General features: G+C 42.8%; 1 protein-coding gene across 1 annotated transcript in view; it reads left to right on the top strand.

The window, feature by feature from the left end:
* The window catches only part of LOC138283501 (complement component C6-like), a 662,914-nt gene that overhangs the window by 566,294 nt on the left and 72,516 nt on the right, over positions 1-24,104 (top strand). Inside the window, exon 15 of the mRNA XM_069221442.1 lies at positions 16,339-16,530. Within this exon, the coding sequence (XP_069077543.1) occupies positions 16,339-16,530 (192 nt within the window). The remainder of the gene's footprint in view (positions 1-16,338; positions 16,531-24,104) is intronic.

Genomic DNA, 24,104 nt, shown 5'->3' with positions numbered 1-24,104 from the left:
CGACAACAGTTGACACTACCACCTCTGATCTCTGTGCAGCACAAGTAGCCAATGGCAGTAACCTCCCCATGGAACATACATACCTAAATTAGGGGGTGAGGATGACATCTGCAACAATCTCCTGAAACAAGACAAAGGCCCCAGTACACTCATATGTCAATGCCCATAGTTGTCACATACATCAGCCGAAGTAAACAGCAATAGGAGCCACTGAGCACTAAGGACACACACATGCTGCATATGTCAGGGTCCTTCACGTGCGTGGCTAACAAGGCAACATCACAAATGTCATACCGCTCAGACAACAGCATTGAGGAGGGGACACATACAACTGGTCACTGAAATACACCTGCACAGTCAGAGGAGGAAATAGGACATTGATACGATAAACAGGGCAATCCAATTAAACACACATTACCCAACATCAGCTGGACACATGAACAATGTCTACATCCATATCACATCATAACATTGCCATGCATAGGATATGCCACATGTCAATTACAATTAAGTCAATGTGAACAATCAGGGATTGGGGCAGGTCCTGAGAGGCAAGTGTGCTGCCAGGGCAATCACAACACCCACAGCCAGTGAAAGGTCTCACCATAAGAATAGATATACACGGAGGGTCAAGTAGGACAAAAAGATGGCTATTCCCTAATTGGTACAAAGCAACACCTAGAGGCGATTAGGCAGACAAGTCTAATAACTCTATATCATACATGTGACACACAGGTGGGCCATAGGCCTATAACAATGCCCATATGAAGGACAGCAGATACCAATACCAAACAAGATCACAAAGTAAATACATCAAAAGGCTTGCATGTTACGGCAAAATTGTCACAACACAGACACACTAATTGTACCCTGTTTCATTGCAGAGGAACATGGATCTCCTGCTGATATGCCTGTCCCTGATTTCCCTGATGACATGGATGACGAGCCCATAAACATTCCCCAGGAGACCATCCAAAAGGTCCTTGAAACCCTCCAGACCCCACCTTCAGTCACAAGGAGGAGCACAGAACAAGCAGCCATCACAGAAGAACCACCCACCACCCCAATTGCAAGACCTGCCAGCTCCTACACAGCTGAGGACTCTGACGACACTGGCACCAGCTTTGAAAGAACTGTAGTAGGAGTACAGCGGGAGCTGGCCAAGGAGGTGCGGGTGGGGATGCAAAATATGGCAGCCAGCCTTGAGGGGGTGCGCTCGTGCATGATGTCATCTGCAGATCAGGCAGCAGCTATGCAAGCCCTATCATCCATACTGCATGGACTACAAGAAACTATAAAGGAATTCACCACTGCAGTAAGGGAGTTGCCACAATACCTCGCACTCCAAACTTTCCACTGCATGCACGAATGCAATTATGACTCCCTCAGGGCCGACCTGGCTGCCTACCATCGTGATGTAGCTGCTATTCTCAAAAACCAGCAGGCCCTCCTTGCTGCAGTACTGCCCTTAAGACCTTCACAGGGAGCAGCCACCGGGATGTCTGACTCCACGTCTTCTAACACTGAGGTGTGTGTTGCCCCTTCACAACCAACAACAACAAGGACAAAGCAGGCAACACACACATCCGAAGAAGAAGACATGGAACAGATCACATTCACATGGAAGAGTACCCGGAAGCACTAGTCCCTACACCATGGCCTACTTTGACCAAGGTCCTACGTTTTATCAATTGCCAGTCTCACTACAACTATACTCAATGACTGTTCTGCTAACCACTGTATGACTTGTCAGCATTGCCAGTGAATGTCTCTCTCCTACTAATCGGGAAATCCTGTCCCTCTGCACTGTCTGTAACATCACCCCAACATGTCAGGAGCATCATCCACACCCCTTCTGTAGGATCACCATGTAAGAATGCACCAGAACGGACTCAGCAAACATGGACAATGTACATTTTGCACTACAGCACCTATCAATAAATAGCACTTGCACACCTAATATATCTCTGTGTTATTTGACACATCAACTGTGCAGTAGATAACTCTAAAGTGCCTGTGTGACAACCATGTAGCTTGTCAATACAACTGTCCTGACATCATGTAGTCAGATACATCTGTGCAGTGGCCAGGATTGCATCATAGCCTGACCATCCTGAGGAGAATAACTGATGAAGGGACAAACCACACACAATCATGGTGTGTTGGACAGAATAATGCTCCATCTATAGCAATCCAAGTCAACTAATGGTGGCTGATAAATGTAGGCACCATGCAATACTAAAACATGAAATTTGGCAGTATAATCTAAGCAAACACAACTAAACACAGCATCAATCACCCTTTCTGAGTATACTTCCATGAAGGGAAGTCATGCTGAATTTTTGCACACATGATCTATGTCAGCAATGAAGACAACAAGACAAGAGTGTTAACAACACCTCATCTACAAAGATGTCCCTGAACATCACACTGCAGTCCGACCTAATAAATTACCCACAATACCAAGTCTAGAAGCACACTTTGTGATGTAGAATACATACTCATCAACACAAATCCTTGGTGATCCATGTAAACTACTAATGGTGGTTCTATCAAATGGTGGATACTTACCAAGTTAGCACAGGGGTAGCTGCCATTTTAAACCTCTATTTTCTTCGGTGTGTAGCATAGGACCCAAATGTCATTGAAAAAAATTCACCTACACTGATGTCAAGGCCATGATCAAGTAGCAGTTAACACATAATGGAAAGGGTTAACTATATATTTATTCATATGTATTCACACCAGAGGCAACTAAGGGAAAAGTCATACCTACACTAATCTAACCTGACTACTCCTAACCCACAACTGTCCCTAACTAACCTAATCTAAACTTACTCTACACATATAACGAATCGATCTAAACATCAACCTCCCACCCACAATTATGAGACAGGACACATGCAGGACAACACATACTAACCTACACACATACTATACTATCCTAAACAATCATATATTTTTTTGTATTTTTTTTTTATAATTTTTTTTTTTATAAAATTGTTTTTATCTAAACAGACAGGAATCCCAACATTGACCCCCACCCACCCACCCACACACTCAAATATCAAAAATAGAAAGAATAAGGACCCCCCACCCTCCTCCCTAACACTAACTAAGCTAACAACCTATACTAACCTAACACTAATCCCCAAAACCCACCTATCATGATAAAAAGGAAAGAGGAGAGAGGGGAGGGATACATTTAAATGAATCAAATAAGTCCTAGAGGTTGGCCCTCCGTAGGGTCCACCTGATGGACCTAACGCGCTTCTTAATGTACGCCACATCCTGGCTCAGCTTGTCCACCTTACGAATGAACTTGTCCATTTTCCTGTCTAAAGCCTGGAATGCCGCAGGGTCAATAGGAGGGGCTGCTGCTGTCTGTGTGCTGGCAGAGGTGCTCGGTGTGGGAGTTGTTGGTAGCCCACTGGACTGTCCTGCAGCTCTGAAATTGCTGGGTCCAGGTCGTGCTGCAGAGGCAGGGACGACTGTTCCCGCCGTTGCTGGGGCAACTTGTGGAGAACTGGTGGATGTGGTGGTGGCAGCTGTAGTGGGCAACGTTGGGCCACCCTGTGGTGAGGCCCACCATGCTCCGGAGGCCCGATCCGGCTGGTATTTTCGGGCCATCCGTCGGAACCCCGACTGCACCTGCAGGATGTGCCGGTATCTCATTGCCCGCCTTTCAAAATCATGCCTCTGTGCGGCACTCATGTTTGCAGCTGTGAAGAGAAAGGGCAACTATTTACCATAGGAAATGCATTGGGTGGGATAGCACAATGGGTCAATTGGACATTACTTTTACTGTAGTTGTAACAGCTAATTTCACCACATAGATCATTGAAAGTCTCAGAGGAAGTACATGGGAAGCCTGCATACAAAAGGGCATCTCACACCTAGCATATCCATGTCTCTACATGACGGGTGACATCAGCCTAAACTTCTCATCCAAATAATTGGTAATGCAGCTGACGTTATGGCTGCAACTCCTCCGCCTACTGCCTTCACTACATATGTCAGTCTATGTGATAACAATCACAACCCTCAATATCTGCCATTTGTAATTGTTTTGCTAGTATAGAAGTCATGTGCCATAACCAAGTGTGTACACTAGGTTCAAAACAAAGTAGCAAATGGTCACAAGTATGTGTAACATACTGGTTGCTACAGTCCTAGGTACCCTATTCCCAAACACATGGCAGTCTTTGAGGGTGGGGGGGGAAGAACAACCAACAATCCCATATTCAATGCACACCCAGGAGTGTATAGAAAGGTCAACAAGATTTTGCCTCCACACACACAACACCAGTGAAGGCCTAGCAACAAATTGGAGTCAGCTAAACCTTGTCCTATCCAAGGTCCACACATGTCAAAATGTACTGACTTAGGCCAACATCACATACTACCAGTGAGGCATATTTTACCACACACACAGAGGAGCAAGAACACCCATGATCATGAGTAGAATGTACACCTAGGCCATTGCACTCTAGTCCCACACACTTCTAGTTCAACTTGTGGAAGTACATGCCCCCGGAAGATCCAACCTACAGTGTACTCAGTCCATTGTTAACTAGGGAAGCAGCATATTTCAGAAAATCCTTTTGCAGAAGCTATCTGGGAGAATGTCAGTCTGAAATGCAGACTCAGTCCGAGACAAGTCCCAGAGCAACTCTTACATTAACCAGTGTATTCCACATGACTCACCCCATTCCCCATAGCGGGCCCTACTGGAATGGCCTACAGACCCAAATTCTGAGAAATGGATAAGCATAGGTCTACTCAAACTGAAGTGATATTTGAAATCCCACTAATGAAACAATACTAATGAATGGGCAGCGCATCAAACCTTGAATTCTGTTGAACTCACAGTAGTCCATCATGCATCACCAGCAAACATTAAAAATAGCACACATGCAACACTCACTGTAGGTGTCGGGGTCCGCAAAATGAGCCACCTCTCCCACAGTGTACGGTGCAGGTCCACCTGCAAAGCATGGAAGGAATAATATACTCAGAATCCATGCACTGACAAACAATTGCAATTACAAAGACAATGTGAGAATATGACATGCGTAATGAAACACTTTCACACATGCTCATACTGCATGGAATAATTCTTGAGCAACATTTACATTGGATGAGTCTCCTGCTACAGATACACACCCTACTACACACATGCAGTGGCCTGGACAGTCATGTGCTGTGAAAGATGCACCTCCATTAGTATGCCCGAACAATATGGGGGTGCATTCACCTCATCATGTGCATCCAAGAGAGACATCCAATAGCTGGTTACTTGAGGACTGCATGACCTCTCAAACTCAAACAGCCTATGTAGTCATTTTCTCCACACACCAACCAGACACACATGTGACATATGTGTGGACAACATAGCTAACTTCAATTGACTTGAAGGCAGCACTCATTTATAGCATCATATTGGGTTTACAAATGTCAGTCTAGCTATGGCGTCTACATATGTAGGTATGATGTTTCAACATCCATTTTTCAATGGCTATTGTGACCTGTAGAGTTCAAATTGAGTCATTAACGTGTTGCTTGTCTGACACAAAGGCAGCACTACATTACATACTGCTACAGGCAACCAGTTTGTGTAGAAAACATGAGCTACTTGACTGCTAGCATTTGTCTTCCTTCACATTGTGCACCAATTACCCAGTAGGTTTCCCTAGCATTATACACAGTCAGCTACTTATCTGGCAGATTGGGTAACAATCATCACATGTCGCCACACAGCTTTAAATTGTGCACATGTATTTGATGTGTACTCACCAACATGGCCACCAATCTTGATTCCCAGGTGGTCCAGCAGATCTTGCTCCCTGGATATCAGATCAGCCCAGCGGTGCTTAAGTTGATGTTCATTCCTCAGGCTACCATAGACACGGACCATGTGATGGCGCACCTTCCCCCACCGGACTTTACGGGCCTCCGTGTGATACCCCTGTATCACCCTACCCCCAGCCTCCAGCATGAGTGGGAGGAAATGGCAAATAAGCCATATAAATCCCCCCAATTCCTCCTCACCCATCCTGGCAAGCCGTGGCCTACCAGACATGTCAGCACTGACAAAGTGGAAAAAGTTGGAGAAAAAGGAAAAGGGGGAAATGGGGAAAGGTAGAGTAGTGAAAAACAAAGAAAACTTAAGAAGAAGAGCCCAACTAACCCCTAAATTACACTACCCACAACAGACTCCCACAGACAATAAAAGAAACACTGGACTTGACAAAATAATACAACACAGACTCAGACAGTATTCAACAACAAGACAATGATGACAAAAGCACAATTGAGAAGGTACACTGGACACAAAAGCACTAAAACACAGGACAACACTTTCCACACAGCCACACAGTCTAGAATAATCTGAGACTGCAAAGTGAAAGTGAAAGTACACCCACAGTACAGATTCTGTAAACAGGATATCCTATTACATCACTTCCTGCATAAAATGGCCGCCGTTTTTTCCCCGCTATGCGTCATTTTTTCACGCATACAGATTGTGCGTCATATTTTTTGACGCCTAGGAGTGCATATAATGCAGAGTCAAAAAAAAAATCAGCATTGGTCCCTTATATTTGATTGAGGCTTTTTTTACAGTTCTAGAGTTGAAAATTAAGCCGCTGGCAAATATGATATCTAAATCTGAAAATTAATTTTGACTCTGCATTATCTGCACTCCTGTGCGTCAAAAATTATGACGCACAAGCTGTATGTGTGGAAATATGACGCATTATAGAAAAAAATGGAGGACATGTAATGCTGGATAGTAATCTATTTATTTTTATTTTATTTTTTTGACTCAGCATTATCTGCACTCCTGTATGTCAAAAATTATGACGCACAAGCTGTATGCGTGGAAATATGACGCATTATAGAAAAAAATGGAGGTCATGTAATGCTGGATAGTAATATATTTGTTTTAATTTTATTTTTTTGACTCAGCATTATCTGCACTCCTATGCGTCAAAAATTATGACACACAAGCTGTTTGCGTGGAAATATGACGCATTATGACAAATATGTCTTTAATTTGTCAAATTGTGAAAAGAATTTTGTCATGACCAAACGGTGCTAAGTGATACACATTTGGGGTTAGCTATGGCAAATGTCCCTTATAGGATGTATCGAAGGTATTCACAGTGCAATAGTAATGATTGCTCAGAATGGTTATTACTCATAATTATACACATATGTGGGTAATTGCTGATGGCTAATTTCAAAATATAAATGGGATACCAGGATGTATTCCTTAGCAAAAATGTGTCCACATTTATCACGGTAATCAAAATTATATATAGGCCAAATAGGTAGTGTAATTGTCGCCTACACTTTTTAAGGGGGTAACCATGTCCTAATTACGAGTTTATGTATCTTAAATGTGTTTTACTTTTGACATGTAGGCCACACATGCGCCTTCCAGACTTGCAAATTTATCCAAGGGTTTCCCAAATTCAGTAATGCTAAACCTGCAGCAGCAGGCTCATGGAAGCAAATAGGGTATGATTCACTGTTTGCCATTCTGTAATCCCATTTGCCCATTTGACGTTTGCCCTATTGATTCTTTGGAGAAATCTGACATACCATTTTGCATTGATATTTTTAGCTAAATCTCAACGTTCCTCATGTCCTGAATACAAATAGGTTGTTGATGTATGTGGCCCTTTATGCATTACCTGGTTTAGTGGCATGTTTCATTCTTCCTGCTAGGTTACAACTGGGACACTACTGTGATCGGCTGCTTGCAAATATTTTGTTGATTGGATGGTACATGTTTATGTGTGTGGTCCAATATTGATCCACTATCAACTGTCAGGGTGTATGTTGTCACTGTAACTTCCAGGTCTCCTCATGAGTTAGTGGCAGCTAATCTTGTTTATATTGGGTATTGTTTGTAGCAAAAATGGAGAGAAGCCATTGAGGACATGGTCACCTACACATGGATGGTCCCACCCTGTCACTGAACACGTGTAATGTGACTTTCGAATGGGCAACCTTGGTGTACTGAGTGAGAGAATCTCTCAGGTGTCTGGATCTGGCATGTGTCATTGCAACATTTCTACTCCAGTTGGCCTCTGTGGATGGTTATGTATCATGAAACATCATAGCCTCTGTGCAGAAGTAAATGGCTGGTATTCAACACACGACTCATCTTTATCATTTGAAAAAGTGTTACTCAGCGTTTGAACAGTCAGGGTCCTCATATGTGTTACCTTTTCATGGACATTATCTGAGTTTGCTGGCTTTGATGGAGGCCATTTACACCATCATACACTATGGTCCTGGTCCACTGTCACACTTTGTAGTTTAGGCATTAATGAGGGCCAGACAACGGAAGGGCCAAGATTTGGCTATTCAATGGCACTGTCACAAATCGGATGCATATGACAGTCAGATGATGCACTACTATGTATTTGAGCATACATTGATGAGGCTAATGACAAATTAGTGTCTGAGGTACAAAAGGTTTTGGACAGCACGTGTGGTCCATAGGTGGACCCCAGGTATCTGTAGAGTGACCCACGGACAGGTGCCAGTCAGGCTGACAGGATGCTGGGTCAATCAGGAGCAAGTTCTTTCAGTAATTACATGATCACGTGTTCTGACTAGGACTGGTCAGAGGGAGCATTAGACAGTTGAGATGTCACACTGTTTATGTCCTGTGTTGTTTTGAAGGTGACACATGAACCCTAATAAAGTTTTCAACGGCAACATGTGTGTCAAAGCTTAATGATGTAATAGCTCAAATTCAAACATGTATGCAGTAGGAGGCATCTGCAGGGACGGGGCATGTACATTTGGGTGGTGTGCATGGAGGGGATCACAGGTGTGGCCTCCATCCGTGTCTCACTAGTCCTGTCAGATGGAATTTGCTGATAAATAGCCTACAGTACCTTTCACAGAAGAATCAATCTACAAGTGATACCAGGCCTTATTAACTCCAAGGCAGTGTATTGTATGAGCTGAGTTCCATGCAGTGAGATGGTAGTATGACAATGGTAGGCATAGTAAAGGGTGTGGCACACTGGATGACTCTTGTGAGTGTGTGTGTGTAGATGAGGGAATCTCAGTGTACACAAATCGGCATTCCAGGGACCTCTTCAGACAGGTGGGGTGTGAGCAGCTGCAAGTGTGTGTAATGTTTTTAGAAAAGGGCTAACATGTAGATGGGATGTGATGTGCTGGATGCTTGTCATAGGTGTAGCACTTGTGCTGTGTATGTTCTGCTTATGTGTAACTCTAGTGACAGATAGTCATTGCAATGATAGTAAGTAGTTGGAATTACTGTTGGCAAGAGTCCAGTACTACATTCCTGTTCCTGAAGCATTAGCATGTGAACAGCCTGATGTATGAGGCCTGTTTTCCCCTAGTTGAGTGATGGTGTTTTAGTTGTGTGCCATCTGCTGCGATGATCCATGTTTCCTACATGTATGTGAGTCATATGTGTGGTCCTCAGCTATTGCCCTTCAAAGGTGAACTGTACAGGACGTCTGTCATTTACATGGTGTGTGTATTTGACCATTGTATGGTGGCCATTACATTTGTGGTGTATTTTTTTGTGTCATGATTGTTATATCATTATTGCTCATTGAGAGGACATTCTTCTTCAGATATTTCAAACTAAAGGTGGGCAGAAATGAATAGGCCAAACCATGATGTGGTGTTTGTTATCAGTGTTTATTTACAATAGTGCATTAAGTGGTGATGGTGATAATTATGAAAATAAATTATTTACAATGTGTTGGCGCCTACGCATTCCAGCAGCCGTGTTTGGTTGTTCCCCCTCCTGTTGCAGGCCAGCATCCTCCTCTTCGTCGTCTTCAGGCATGTATGGGTCTGGTTCGAGGAGGGGAAAGTTCCTTTTTACACAAATGTTGTTCAATATGGCACATGTGAGTATGATCCTACAGACCATCTCGGGGGAATATAGTAGGCTACCGCCAGTGATGTCAAGGCAGCGGAACCTTGACTTTAGGATCCCAAAGGTGCGCTCGACAATGCTGCGTGTCCTCTTATGGCCGTCGTTGTATGCCCGCTCTGCAGCAGTAGTCGGGTTCCCAAATGGTGTCATTAGCCATGGCTGGATGCCATACCCCTGATCAGCTGAAAGAAAAACACAAAATGGGATCATGTAGATGTAGCTGGCACTATTGAAAAGACCTTTCATGGCAGTAGTTGTCTTGTGTTGTCTGTGACTCTTTTGTGTACTAATGTGACATCCTATACTTGTAGGCTATACCATCTGCATTGTGTTGTTTCCATGGCTGAGCAAATGTTTGTCTGCTAACCGTTTGTCAGCAGTATGTTTTGGGATTTGCAGTAGAGTGTGCCCTCCCTAGCATTGTGACTTGTGATACAGGTGTCCGTGTGTCTTCACTGAGGGTGACATGATAGTTCCATGCACATTTAAATTTGGAAGTGTTGTTAACACGTTCATATCAAAGTACCCTGTACATCCTATACCTTGAAACTTATGCAATGTATTAATGTAAATGTCAATGTGACACTTACAATTTGCAAGGTGACATTTAGGCAATCACACTCATTAATGTCTTCACATTAGACTGTACAGTAAATTCCAATGTGTGACAGGTTCAATGGTGAGTTAAGAAACATGGCTAGTGATGTCAGGACCTCAGTGTGTTCGTGTCTAGATGTTGCTGTTGTGGTGTATGTGTTGTGTGTCCTAGAGGGTTGCTGTGCAGTGTGTATATAAGTAGGTTTCTGTACTTACCAACAAGTAGTCCATTGCCATACCGTCCATCCTGGAAGTGTTGGTTGATGGTGCTGTGACGGAAGATGAATGAGTCATGTACACTCCCAGGATATTTAGCCACGATGTTGCTGATCAATCCCCGGTGATCGACTATGGCCTGCACGTTGATTGAATGTGTGTGCTTCCTGTTGCGGTAGAGGTGTTCTGTTGCAGCAGGTGGCACAAGGCGTACGTGTGTGCAGTTGATTGCACCAAGGACGTGTGGGAAGCCACTGATGGCATAGAACCCCTGTTTTGTTTCCTGCTGCTTCTGCAGTGTGTTAGGGAAGCAGATGTGGAGGGGTGTCAGTCGAATGATGGCATCCAGTACTTTTGGCAGAAATGCAGAGAATGATGGTTGTGATATTCCGTCAACCAGGGCACCAGTTGTTTGAAACGAGCCACTTGCCAGCAGGTGAAGTACGGCAAGCAGCTTTGTTTCTGTTGGGATAGTGCGGGCTGTCACTAAAGTGGGGGCCAACTGCGGTTCAATGTTTCGCAGCAGCTGCTGAATGGCCTGCCAGTTCAACCGGGACCTCTGGATGATGTCCTGTTCCCTGAGGCCATGCAGGGTTGTTCTTGGGCGGAATATCCTCTCCTGCCTTCTGCGCTGCCTTTGGGGTCCCTGCTGGTGTTGTTGTAGCTGCTGTTGTTGCTGCTGGGCTCTGCGTCTACGTGCACGCTGGATAAAGATCACCTCCATGTCTCCCTGTTGCTGCTCTGCTGCTCTGCTGCTCTGCTGCTCTGCTGCTCTGCTGTTTGTTCTGTGTGTTCTGATTAAATGCAGGTGTGTTTGCCCCATTTTAACGCCTGCCCTGACACAGGCGTTAAATTTTGACGCAAATCGGGCTTTGTGTCATTTTTTTGCTCCGCCTCCCGGCCGAGAGTCATTTTTGCCCAGAAGCATAAATACGACGCACGGCCGTTTGAGTCGTTTTTTGGACGGGAACGCCTGCCCTGCATATCATTAACGCAGGGCGGGTTGCCGCATCCAAGAAAGGACGCACACGGCGGATTTTTGTCGTCCGCGGGCGTCAGTGTTTAAATATGGGGCAACGTTTGCGCTGATTGTGCGACAAATTTTTTTACGCACAATCGGCGCAAACTGAGTATAAATATGCCCCTTTGTATGGTAGATGCCCTTGTATGGCATCTGGTATAAGTTCATTCTAATGGATTGATGGGCAGAATTTCCTCACATACTCTATTCCCTGGCCACATTCTGTTAACATTGTAAAATCTTCCATTTTAAAAACTGCACTCTCCCACCTGAACCCTCTCTTCCTCTTTAACCCAACCCTCAAGGGCCTCGTCCGCTGTGACCCCAGAACGACCAATCTTAACTGGTCAACCATCACCATGTTTTTCTGTCGCACTTTCCCTGCTCCTCCCACCCGCATCTCCTTCCCCACACCTGCCGCCAAAGGGAGTTTATGTCTTAGACCCTTCACTGCCTAGCAATATTGCCTTTAAAAAGCTTTGTGCCTCCTCCATAGTCGCAAACACATTAAACCAACCTCTATATAAAACTTTAAGATTTGCAGGCTGAACAATAGTTGCCTGGTCTTCGGTCAAATGAAAAGGAGACAAGGAAGACTTAAATTCCCTATGTTGGCAGGCTGAGTTAATCGGCATATCAGAGAAGATTCTGATTGAAAATTCCTTGTGGTTATCAAAATATTTTCCTGCATTGCTTTACTCTGTAAGTTTTCTTACTTACCAAGAGTTGTACGAGGAAAGTTAGCATTTGTGAAAGCATGAAAAGGAACAGCAATGTGCCTAGACAATGGTCAATCCTGTGTATGCTCTGATAGGACATTGTTTTATTAAATAATATGGCTCCCAGTGTATTTTTTTATGTTTGGGAATTCCTGTGGTCCTTAAATTGGACCTTTGGGAGTGATTTTACAACTCTTCCTGTTTGTTTCACAGAGCTCTTGTCTCTTTTTCACATTTGTCAACCAGTCCAGAAATCTCAGAAAGTCTAGACTAACAATTTGAGATCCGTTGCTCCATTTCCTCCACTATGTCCAGCAATTCGGTGATTTTCTTATATAGTTGAATTAGACAGTCTACGATCTGTTTTGCTATATCTTGTACCAATTTGCAATAACATTAGCACTTGAGAGAGAGAAGAAGTGACATTCTTCATATCCAGAGCCAGGGTTTACAGAGATCCCCTGGGTTCCTTAGTCATCTCTTCAGCAGGCTTTTCACATCTCTGTGAAGGGGTAAGCTCAGTTGCCACACTATTTTTGATGTTTCCCTCTGTTCCAAGTTCCAAGGTTGTATTATTCCCCCCCCCTGCATGTCCTTGTGTTTCTAGCTAGGGAATTATGTGTGCTTTTGAGCCTAACATTGTCTCTTTCACACTCTCCAAAGTTTTCTTGGTCAAATAGGCTTCAAATCTGACTCTGCTCTCTCCTGAATAGGTCCCAGAAATACAACCTTTTTCTAGACCACCTTTGCTAATTTTAGTTCCTTCTCTGAGCAGCTTAGAACACACAGTTCATGTCTGTTCATCTCACTTGTTACCATGTACTCCAATTGTTTTCAAAAGTCAGAAACCCCATAGAGTATGAACACCCGTGATAATGATAGTAACTTACACACCCTTGGTCCCCTTTGTACTTCTGGTGTGGGGTGGCCACTTTGAGAACTTCTAGGGATTCCCCCTTATGGTAATCACCACTGCGACCTAGTGCAGCAGGGATATTCCTCAAGGGTGGCTGGCACTGCCTTGAACATTTCTTCTAGCCACTCCAGCGTCAGTGCTATTCTCAGCATCCTTGTGGCATGCTTACAGGAGGTTGGAAATGAGAAGACAAGGCTAATCTGGAAAGTCAAGGGCGGCGGATCCCGGGTAGCTTCTATCAGATCTTGTATATTAGTATTCCTTATTAGAACATTGGAATGTTGGCAGCTCCCTTGTAAACAATGGAGTGCTCCGGGCTTTTACTGGCCGGTAAAAGCCCGGAGCGCCAACATTCCAATCTTCTTTGTTCACAGCAACATCTGTGAACAAAGCCTCGCGGAGCCTGAGGGGATTTTAATCCCCTCCGGTTCTGTGAAGCCTTTGTTTTATTTATGACAACATTCTGCCCTCTAATGGCAGAATGTTCTAATAGCCTTAGAACCTGCTGTAGTGGGCTCTACCGGCTATTAAAGGCCCTCTCCCTTGTTAAAGGCCCTCGCCTTCGGCTTGGGCCTTTAATGCAGGAGTGGGCCTTTAATATCCGGTAGAGCCCGCTGCAGCAGGTTCTAAGGCTATATTAGAACGTTGAAATGTTGGGGGCTCCTTTGCAGACAATGGAGTGCTCTGGGCTTTTACTGGCTGGTAAAAGCTCTGAGTGGCAACATTCCAATTTTCTCTTTGTTCACAGCAACAGCTATGAACAAAGCATCATGGAGCCTGATGGGATTTTAATCCCCTCGAGCGACATGAGGAATTTGTTTTATTTGATAGAACCTTCTGCCCTCTAGTGGCAGAATGTTGTAATAGCCTAAGAACCCGCCATAGCGGGCTCTACCGGCCATTAAAGGCCCTCTTCCTAATGGCTGGTAGAGCCCACTACGGCGGGTTCTAAGGCGATAATAGCATCCTGAAGTGATGGAGGCATGTAACCAGCTTGCAGTGGACTAATTAAGGTAAAGTAGTATACAGATAAGTACAGGTCAACAGAGCCCAGAAGTTCACTTAAACTGTCAAACATCCAAGCCTTCACGCTCCAGCATTCTAATCTGAAATGTTAAATTGAGCAATGGAAGGGACACATACACTGGATTACTATAGAATGTCCTGACCATCAATGCTTAAGCAAAATTTTAAAACTATAAGGACAGTGACATAATCACAACTACAAGTGTATACTACAGATGTTTATTCTACAGCTGTCTAAATACAAGAGAAAGTAACACACTTTCACATTTGTACTTTGACATGAACTGATTTCATGGTCAGGATTAGCAGCAGGGTTGATGGCTAAAGTGTTTTTGTTTTCATAGACATTTCAGTGAGCAATTCATGTTATGTGTATCTTAAACATGAACAAATCAGAATGTAACTAGTCATGAAAAGATATAGACACAAATGTGAAATAACCAATGTGTGAAGTAAGTTATTAATATTTTCCTTAATTGTTAAGCCTGTCATATCTCTAAAATCCCTTAACTACGTATCCAAAGCATAGAAAATGGCAGTGATGCATGAAGTTATGTTCCAAATCCACAGCGCTTTAAGCGGACTGCATTTGAAGGACTTTCTGGTGGTTGTGTATTTTGGTGCAACATAAGATATGTAGGATGAGTTGGGTAAAATGTCTGAAAATCCTTGATGAGCACTTGAGTGGGTGGTTTATGCAAGCGTATCTTAAATATGCGACACATAAAAATGTATATAATAACCAAAACTTGTAAATGAAGCACAGGTGTTAAAATAACCTTTGTGTGAAGGTCCTCAAATGTTTCTTTATTGGTGTGTACATAACATCACTATGGGGCCTTAACCAGCTATCACAAGCAAAAATGTAAGTCACACTAACAAAATTCGAAGTTATGTTATGTCTCATTTCTATAGTGTGTTAACTGCTACAATTGTTGCATCATGATGCTATGTCTGTAGCACATTTGTGTGGTTCTGTATGTTTGAATGGAGAGTTGTGTGGTGTAATGTGACTGGTGAATCCCTGACCGAGCTTCATCCAAAAGTGAAATAGGCGCAGCCCAAAGAAGACCATAAACACCTCTGTAACAGTTCTATCGGGTCAACCCAGAAGCAGTGAAAGAGCAATCCATGAAAATCCACAGACAGCTCAGTAAAGGACCTTTAGCGGTGTACCAGCAACATTTTTCACCATTCCCTCACTACATATCTAAATTATTCCAATTACCAATGTTTTTACTATATTTATAATAATTTATGGTGATGTCACTTAAGTGGGATACACACATCAAGATGAATACATGTATGCACATGCAAAGAAAAAAGGTTTAAGTTGTTTGAGTCTAGTTTATTCAAATGCTAGTTCACTTACTAATGAATGTGAAAAGGTGTGAAGAGGTGAGAGTACAAGGCATGTAACCAAAAACAAAGAGTGTCACAGAAGTGGTCAATGACATGCCAGGCAAGTTTTGAAAACACTCACCAAGTACTGGACTTCATATTCTTCACAAAATGTCAAATGCCTTTGCTCCAGTGTTGGTACTAATCTGCAGTTAGCATTGTAATGTGTAGTGCAGTAAAGAAGTAATACTTCAGAAGCCATGTGTAGGTAGGGAATAGGTAACACAGAAACAATGTTAAGGTGTATTTTTTTCTATCACTATTCCTATATGAGTAGCACAATGGGAAAATTATTCGAGAGTAAGAGTAAATCTGCTGTTTATGTTTGAATACAGAAATGTTTATGATTTTCTAATGCATAAACTGCACATGCTTAATTTAGGTGACAACAAATATGCTTATGAACTAGGATAAAGCCATCACTCATTAAAACTATGCAGAAATTAAGGATTGAATAACTTCAGACTGATAAGTGTGTGTTTTTGTTTTCTTTCAGTAACCGTATGCAGTAGACCGTCAGTGTCAGAAGCTGTGTCAATCTCACCTTACAAGACAAATTACAAGATTGGTGAAAGTATCCAGTTGACATGCCCATCTGGTTTTATTTTGACTGGTCAAAGAACATACAGTTGTGGGAGTGACCTATCATGGCGGCCTCCAATCATCAGAGATCTTACCTGTCAGAAAGGTGAAACTTTAATGGCTCATGCATAAATCATGATAGTGAAATTTTGTTGGTGATGTGAGTACTTTGATGGTAAACACATTGAAGTGTGATGTCCAATTACATCAGGCCAATTTTTGTCCCTAGCAAGACAATTAAGAAATTAGTCCTGACCTTACCTACTAGTTGTGGCATACTTCATAATTGACAACCTCATCCAACCCTAGTGAGAGGGTACTACCAGTGCAGACTCAACCTTATTCAAAGAGAGTTCTTGATAAAAACTAACTAGATAAGATGGGATCCAGACAAACTTAAAATACCAAAAGGTAACATATTTCTACCCAGGTACATCCTCAGACAATCTGATTAGCAGTCTAGAATCAAAATATATCCCTTTGTGATTTCAAGTGGGAGTTTTGTCAGGACTTAGGCCCTGATTACGAGCTTGGCAGATGGGAATACCCGTCCACAAAACTACCAACAAGTTGGCCACAAACTGTAGTGGCGACCTCCCCGCCAGCCCATCAGCCCAGCGGGAAAGTGGTGACAGCATTGTTGCCGACTCCTAATCAAGCCTGCGGCGATGCTCATGGAATTCTGCTGAGATACATAAAAACTTTGGGAGATTCAGCAGAGTTCCGCAAGCAGGCAGAAATCGGCACATCACGCTGGCCATGCTGATGTCTAGCGCCGGGAACTTATTATGCACCGAGAAATCACGAACGGCGCGGTGTGCCAGAGTGCATTGCTGCTCAAGTTGGTTTTGCTGCCACTCGAGTAGATTTTCTACTCAAGCTGCAGCATTCTCAAAGCAAAAGGTCCGATGTCTCACGACTGCCTAAGTTGGGAAAATCTCACCAGGTGCCCTCCTAACAGCTGAAAATCTTGCTAAGGGACACTAAATCTTACTTGCGTTCACCAATTTACCGTTGATGAGCTGTGTGCAAGACTAAACTAAATCAAGTGTAAGTCGGAGGAAATTCACTAGAATTCTGTGTTACATACAAAACCCAGACTGGCCAAAACTCTGCAAACTCAGCCAGCAGAGTGGAATTTATTGCCCACCCCTATTATACTTGCTGTACCTATGGCACTGAAATATCACTGTATTCATGAATGCTAGAGCCCTATAAACCTACAATACAGCTCAAGTTATTGTACTAGTATATTTGTATTTTAGCTCTTAAAACAGTTGTTCCCTGACCTTAATTCAGACTTTACTCTTAGGCCGTTACATGTGTATGTTCTATGCACCAACATTCTGCAACATGCTTCTCTGTTGTACGCCAATATTCAACTTCATGCAAGTATCCTGTACACCAGCATTCAACTACACAATTTAGTTGCCTATATGGCATACTATTACATTGTTCCTACCTTATACCATCATTCAACTGCACTCTTCTCTGCTCTACCCAATCATTAAATTATATATTTCACTGCTCTACACCAACATATACCATGACTACATGTTTCATTGCTCTACATCATCATTCCACTGACATTTCCCTGCTGTACGCCAACATTTCACTATGTGCTTTACTTCTGTACACCAACAATTGACCACATGCTTCTTGACATTACATGAGCCTTAATTCAGCCTTAGCAGCTACTCAGTTGTACACTAATCCTTGACATAAGGTCATTATTTGCCTCTGACGACTGTGCATCAGCATTGCCTGATAATTAAGTGTATTGTGCCATATTTCTACTCTCATACATCTTCTCCAATGGCAATCACTCGGGGTAACAGCCTGGATCTGCTCCTCCTGGGAACAGTCCTGTGGTTAGAAGAATGGCAATAATTCCTCCTATCACCTTTGTGTGTTTGATGTACTACCCTAAGTGGCAAGGGTATGCACAGAAGTGGAGCCTGTGCTCACTGTGCCACTGGAATCAAGCTATACCTGGCTCATGAGCCCTTATCAGGGTGAAACCAGTCCTAGGTTGCTTGTATTCCATTTCGATGAGGACCTGGCCTACATTTCATGCTGGACTATTTCCATGAGGAGCAGGTTCAAGGCTGATTTGCATATGGTTAAGTCCGAACTCAGGTGGCATGATGAGCAAAAGAATGATGGGCTGGGATGCTACCCCGAGCGATTGCCAGTGGTTCAACGAATTGCAAGCAATCCTCACATCTCCTTTTGTGTTTTTGATCTAGTATTTCATCATTCCAATTCAAGATCGCTATTCCTATTACGACTTATCATTTGAAATCTCTGTATTTCCAACTTTCTCTCATTGAAACTCTGTGACTTCTTAGAGTTGAAATGCAAATAAACCCCCATAATATGTGCAATAATAATCTTATCAATAAATATATATTAGTTGACGGCAAATTACCTTCAGTGTTTTGTTAATAAAGTCAGTGAGCTAAATGATTCTCAAGGTTCCAAGTTCAAAAGCTGTAACTGTAGGAACCACACGGTAATCCAGGTTTGTTTTCTTCATCTTTATTTCCATGTTGATAGTATAACAGCATACATAACCCCCAGCAACGTATCAAGCCTCCATCTCTCCTCAACTGCTTACTCCTTCTGCCCCTCACCACTACTGGAATCCTGGGATCCTAAGATTCCACCTTCTCAACATTCCCTCACTATGAGGCATAATCCTACACATCTTCCCCCTTTTGAATTACAACATTAATTAAATACAATTAAATGAATTAAAATGGAAAGAAATACAGACAAGAATAATCACCTAGTATATTCTTAAGTAATATTTTTTATTTTATTTTTTAAACATGCAACAGTGTATAATTTCTATTACATATAATTCCCACTGCCGGCACATCGCAAGATAACATCATTATAGTCAGTGCAAATTAGATGGAATAGAGCGTATAACCATTACTTCTGTTTGACTATGCACAGATTCCCCATACTCCATTCTCTTCCATCTTCCAATTTGACTACAGAATTCTTTACAGAAATTACTTTTTGTGGCATGTGAAATTTGCTTTCCCCCTTCCTTACCATTCCTACCTTCTTAACCGCTACAAGATCCCCACACTTCACCTCAGTAAATTTAACCCCTTTTCTTCCGTCGTAACACATTTTATTCTTTTCCTGAGAACACCTAACTCTTGTCTGCAATTTCTCTTGATCAACACACACTTGCCGTTTCTCACTGATCCACCAAGGAGATTTCTTAGTACCCGGCTCCCTCCCTTTAAGAACAATGAAAGGTGACACACCTGTCACAGAATGAGGTGTAACCCTGTGCGCCCATAACATATTGTTCAACTCATGTCTCCAGTTCAATCCATTAGCTAAGGACAATTGAATATTCTCCATTATGATTCTGTTCACCCTTTCTACTAAACCATTTGCCTGGGGCCGACCCAACGCAACTTTCTCATGTTTTATCCTCAACCCATCTAGAAACGTGGTCATGGCAACAGAAACTAATTGTACACCGTTGTCTGTTACCAAAATTTTCGGAACCCCTTCCTCCAAAAATGAATCTCTAAGAAATTCAATTACTTTATCCGTAGTAATTTTCTCAGTGCACTTAATACAGAACCATTTACTGTAATAATCCACAAGGACCATGAGAAAGCGATTATTTTTTCCTAATTTTTCAATTGGCCCCACAAAATCAAATGCTAGCTTCTCCCATGGCGCCTTGGGAAATTGCAATTCGCCTAAAGGAGGTTCCCTCACAATCTTTGACTTGTCACTATTCCAACACGCCTGGCACTCTTCAACCACCTTCTCCACATCCCTGTCCATCCCAGGCCACCAGTAGAATTGCCGCAATCTTCTTTTAGTTGCACTCTTACCCAAATGTCCCTCATGCACAATTGTTACTAATCTTTTCCTCAATTTCAGCAGTGGTACTATTCTATCCCTTCTCAAAATCTTTTCTCTTTGTAGACTTAACTCATCCTTTACTGCCAAAAAACTCTTCAAATCTTCCTCCACCCGAAAATTTTGATTCACCACCAGCTCCTTTAACTTATTATATTCTGAGTCATCTTTCACAGCTTCATCCCATTCCTCCTTACTTAAAGCCAATTCTCCATCAATCAAGAAGGCCTCCAATTGCACACTGCACATTTCATCACTTCCATCTCCACACTCCTCAATGGGTAGTCTAGACAGGCAATCTGCAACCACATTCTTCTTTCCCTTTACATATTCTATGTTAAAATTGAACTCAATAACAGACAATACCCACCTAGAAATCCTTGGAGTTAAACTACCTTCTAATCCTCGCCCACACTTGAAAATTTGCAATAGGGGTTTATGATCAGTTCTTAAAGTGAAAGGTAGCCCCCATAAATAATACCTAAAATGGTTAATTCTCCAACAACAAGCCAAAGTTTCTTTTTCTATGGCAGAATATGTCCGTTCTGCCCCGTGCAATCTCCGCGAGGCGAAACCAATGATTTTTTCATCATTATCTTCAATCTGAATTAAAACTGCCCCCAATCCCACATTACTGGCATCGGTAAATATAATTGTCTTCCTCATCACATTAAAATGACCTAAAGTTGGAGATCCCGCGATGGACACCTTAATCTGTTCAAATGCCTTTGCACAATTTTCATTCCACTCAGACACTGCTCCTTTTTTCAGTAAGATCCTCAAGGGCTCTACACGTTCCGCAAGATTGTATACAAATTTCGAGCAATATTCTGCTAGCCCTAAAAATGACTTCAACTGGTCTTTATTAGTAGGAAATGTAGCATTTTTAATTGCCTCCACTATACTTCTCTTTGGTTTGATGCCATCAGCTGAAATCTCATGTCCCAAGTAATTCACACTACTTTTCCTTAGTTGGCATTTCTCTTTTTTTACCGTCAAACCATAATCTTCAATCCTCTTCAACACTACCATCAGTAACTCATCATGATGCTCCAATGACCTTCCTATCACAATTATATCATCTTGGAAACATAAGACATTATCGAGGTTTTTTAGAATATTCTGCATTATCCGTTGAAAGACAGCAGAAGCTGATGCCAAACCGAAAGGCATCCTACAATACCTATATGCTCCAAGAGGGGTTACAAAAGAAGTCAGAGGTCTAGATTCTGGATGTAAGTTGACTTGGTGATATGCAGCTGACATGTCTAATACACTAAATACCCTTCCACTACTCATTACGCTCAACATCTCGTTAATATTCGGAAGGGGTTGTCTATCTACCCATATATTCTTGTTGAGGTCCCTCAAATCGATTCACAACAGCACCTTGTTCCCATCCTTGGGTGCCAAAACTATTGGTGCCAACCATTCGGACGACTCAATTGGCTCTATTATTTTCTGTTGAAGAAGTTTATCTAATTCATGTTGTAATGGTTCTCTCATCAAAAAGGGAACTGGTCTTACTTTATGCACTATTGGGATCGCATGGTTTTTCAAAATTATACGATGTGTAAATCCCTTCAATTTTCCGAGTTTGTCAGTGAAAACTCCTGAAAACTTAGACATTAAATCTTCAGACCATTGTTCATTTGAAACTAAATTATCCACATTGGCCGCTTGTTCCATAATCATAACCGGATTAGGGGCATTCGGGTCGAGCACTATATTTAAATCTTTTTGATGTCTCCATCCCAAAAGATCTGATCCTTCATTTGTCACATAAACTTTACCATAAACTCCATTCCCTTCAAACACAATATCCATCCATTCCATTCCTATGATTTCTATTCTCCTGCCTCCATAGCCAACCGCCTTCACATCAGTTTTAAACAAATCATCAACTTTTTTTTTAATGTGCCCTCAAAAGTCTCCCTAGAGATCAATGTGAAAAGACTACCCGAATCCACTAATACTTTCACTATTACAGAATCCATAAGCACATGGCAATGTGGTTTTTCTAATTTGTAAGAACTTTCATTCTTCCACCTTCCCACACCTTTAGGTTCTGATAGAGATTGCTTTGTTTCAGTAATTTCATAGATGGGTAATATGATTTCTTGGTGATTCTCATCTAAATTGTCAATAGATTTCACACTACTCATCACCTTCCCTTTGGACCTGCAAACTTTAGCCAAGTGTCCCTTCCTCCCACAGGACCTACATTCTAAGTTATGTGCAGTACACTTAGAACTGGATGCAATGTGACCTGAACACCCACATCTAAAACATATTATGTTGAATTTCTTCTTATCACCCATTTTCCTTTCTGTATTGTCAACCGAAAATCCCTGTTTTTTCAATTTTACTTCCTTCACTTCTATTGTTGATTTATCATCGATATCCCTCAATTGGGTGTTGGACTTTTCTATCTCCTTGATCCAAGTAGCTGTGTGTTACATACTTCTGGCCACTTGAATACTTTCCTCCAACGTAGGATCCATTGAAAACAACTTTTCCTTTACCTTCTTATTATTAGTACAACATACTATTTGGTCCCTAATCAAAGAGTCAGATAAATCATGACAGTCACACGTAACTGCCAACCCTCTAAGAGTTGCCACAAATGACATAATGGCCCTCATTATGACCCTGGCGGTGTTGCACCGCCAGGGCCAACGGGGGCGGGAGCACCGCCGACAGGCCGGCGGTGCTCCCTTGGGCATTCTGACCGCGGCGCTTTGGCCGCGGTCAGAAATGGAAAACCGGCGGTCTCCCGCCGGTTTTCCGTTGCCCATTTGAATCCCCCATGGCGGCGCAGCTCGCTGCGCCGCCATGGGGGATTCTGACACCCCCTACCGCCATCCTGTTCCTGGCGGTTCGCCCGCCAGGAACAGGATGGCGGTAGGGGGTGTTGCGGGGCCCCTGGGGGCCCCTGCAGTGCCCATGCCAATGGCATGGGCACTGCAGGGGCCCCCGTAAGAGGGCCCCGCAAGTATTTCACTGTCTGCATAGCAGACAGTGAAATACGCGACGGGTGCAGTAGCACCCGTCGCACCTTCCCACTCCGCCGGCTCGATTACGAGCCGGCTTCATGGTGGGAAGGTCGTTTTCCCCTGGGCTGGCGGGCGGCCTTTCGGCGGCCGCCCGCCAGCCCAGGGGAAAAGTCAAAATACCCGCCGCGGTCTTGCGACCGCGGTACGGTATTTTGACGGCGGGACTTTGGCGGGCGGCCTCCGCCGCCCGCCAAGGTCCGAATGAGGGCCAATGTCTTCATCCTGGCCTTGAACACGGGAGAAGAATTTATGACGCTCAAACACTGTGCTCAATTTTGGAGTGAAATGTTTCTCTAGCATCAAGAAAGACATTTCATAAACATTAGTAGGATTACCATCTCCAGTGCCTAGAGGTATTTCAGGCAGGTCATCATAAATTCTTCTCCCTTCCGCTCCAAGATGGTGAAGCAGTATTGCTTGTTTCCTAACAGGGGTATATCTATCCCCCGCAATAGCCAACAAATAGGTGGAAAACATATTTCGCCACCGTTTCCATGAAATTGAAGGTTCACCAGGTACAGGTAGAAAACATGGTGGTGAAGACATATTTTGTTCTGCCATCCTGAAGGAGAAAAAAACAATAAACTACAATAATATACTAAAATAATAAATTAAAGTAATAAGTTAAAATAATAATCTAAAATAATAATTTAACATAACAACACTTCAAACAGTTCAAATGTTCATAATATAATCCTTCTCCAGCACTGTGTGCAAATAA

Source organism: Pleurodeles waltl, chromosome 1_1 (genome assembly GCF_031143425.1).
Source record: "Pleurodeles waltl isolate 20211129_DDA chromosome 1_1, aPleWal1.hap1.20221129, whole genome shotgun sequence".
Lineage (NCBI taxonomy): Eukaryota > Metazoa > Chordata > Amphibia > Caudata > Salamandridae > Pleurodeles > Pleurodeles waltl.
The sequence above is the reverse complement of the archived record's forward strand: the minus strand, read 5'-3'. Positions and strand labels throughout refer to the sequence as shown.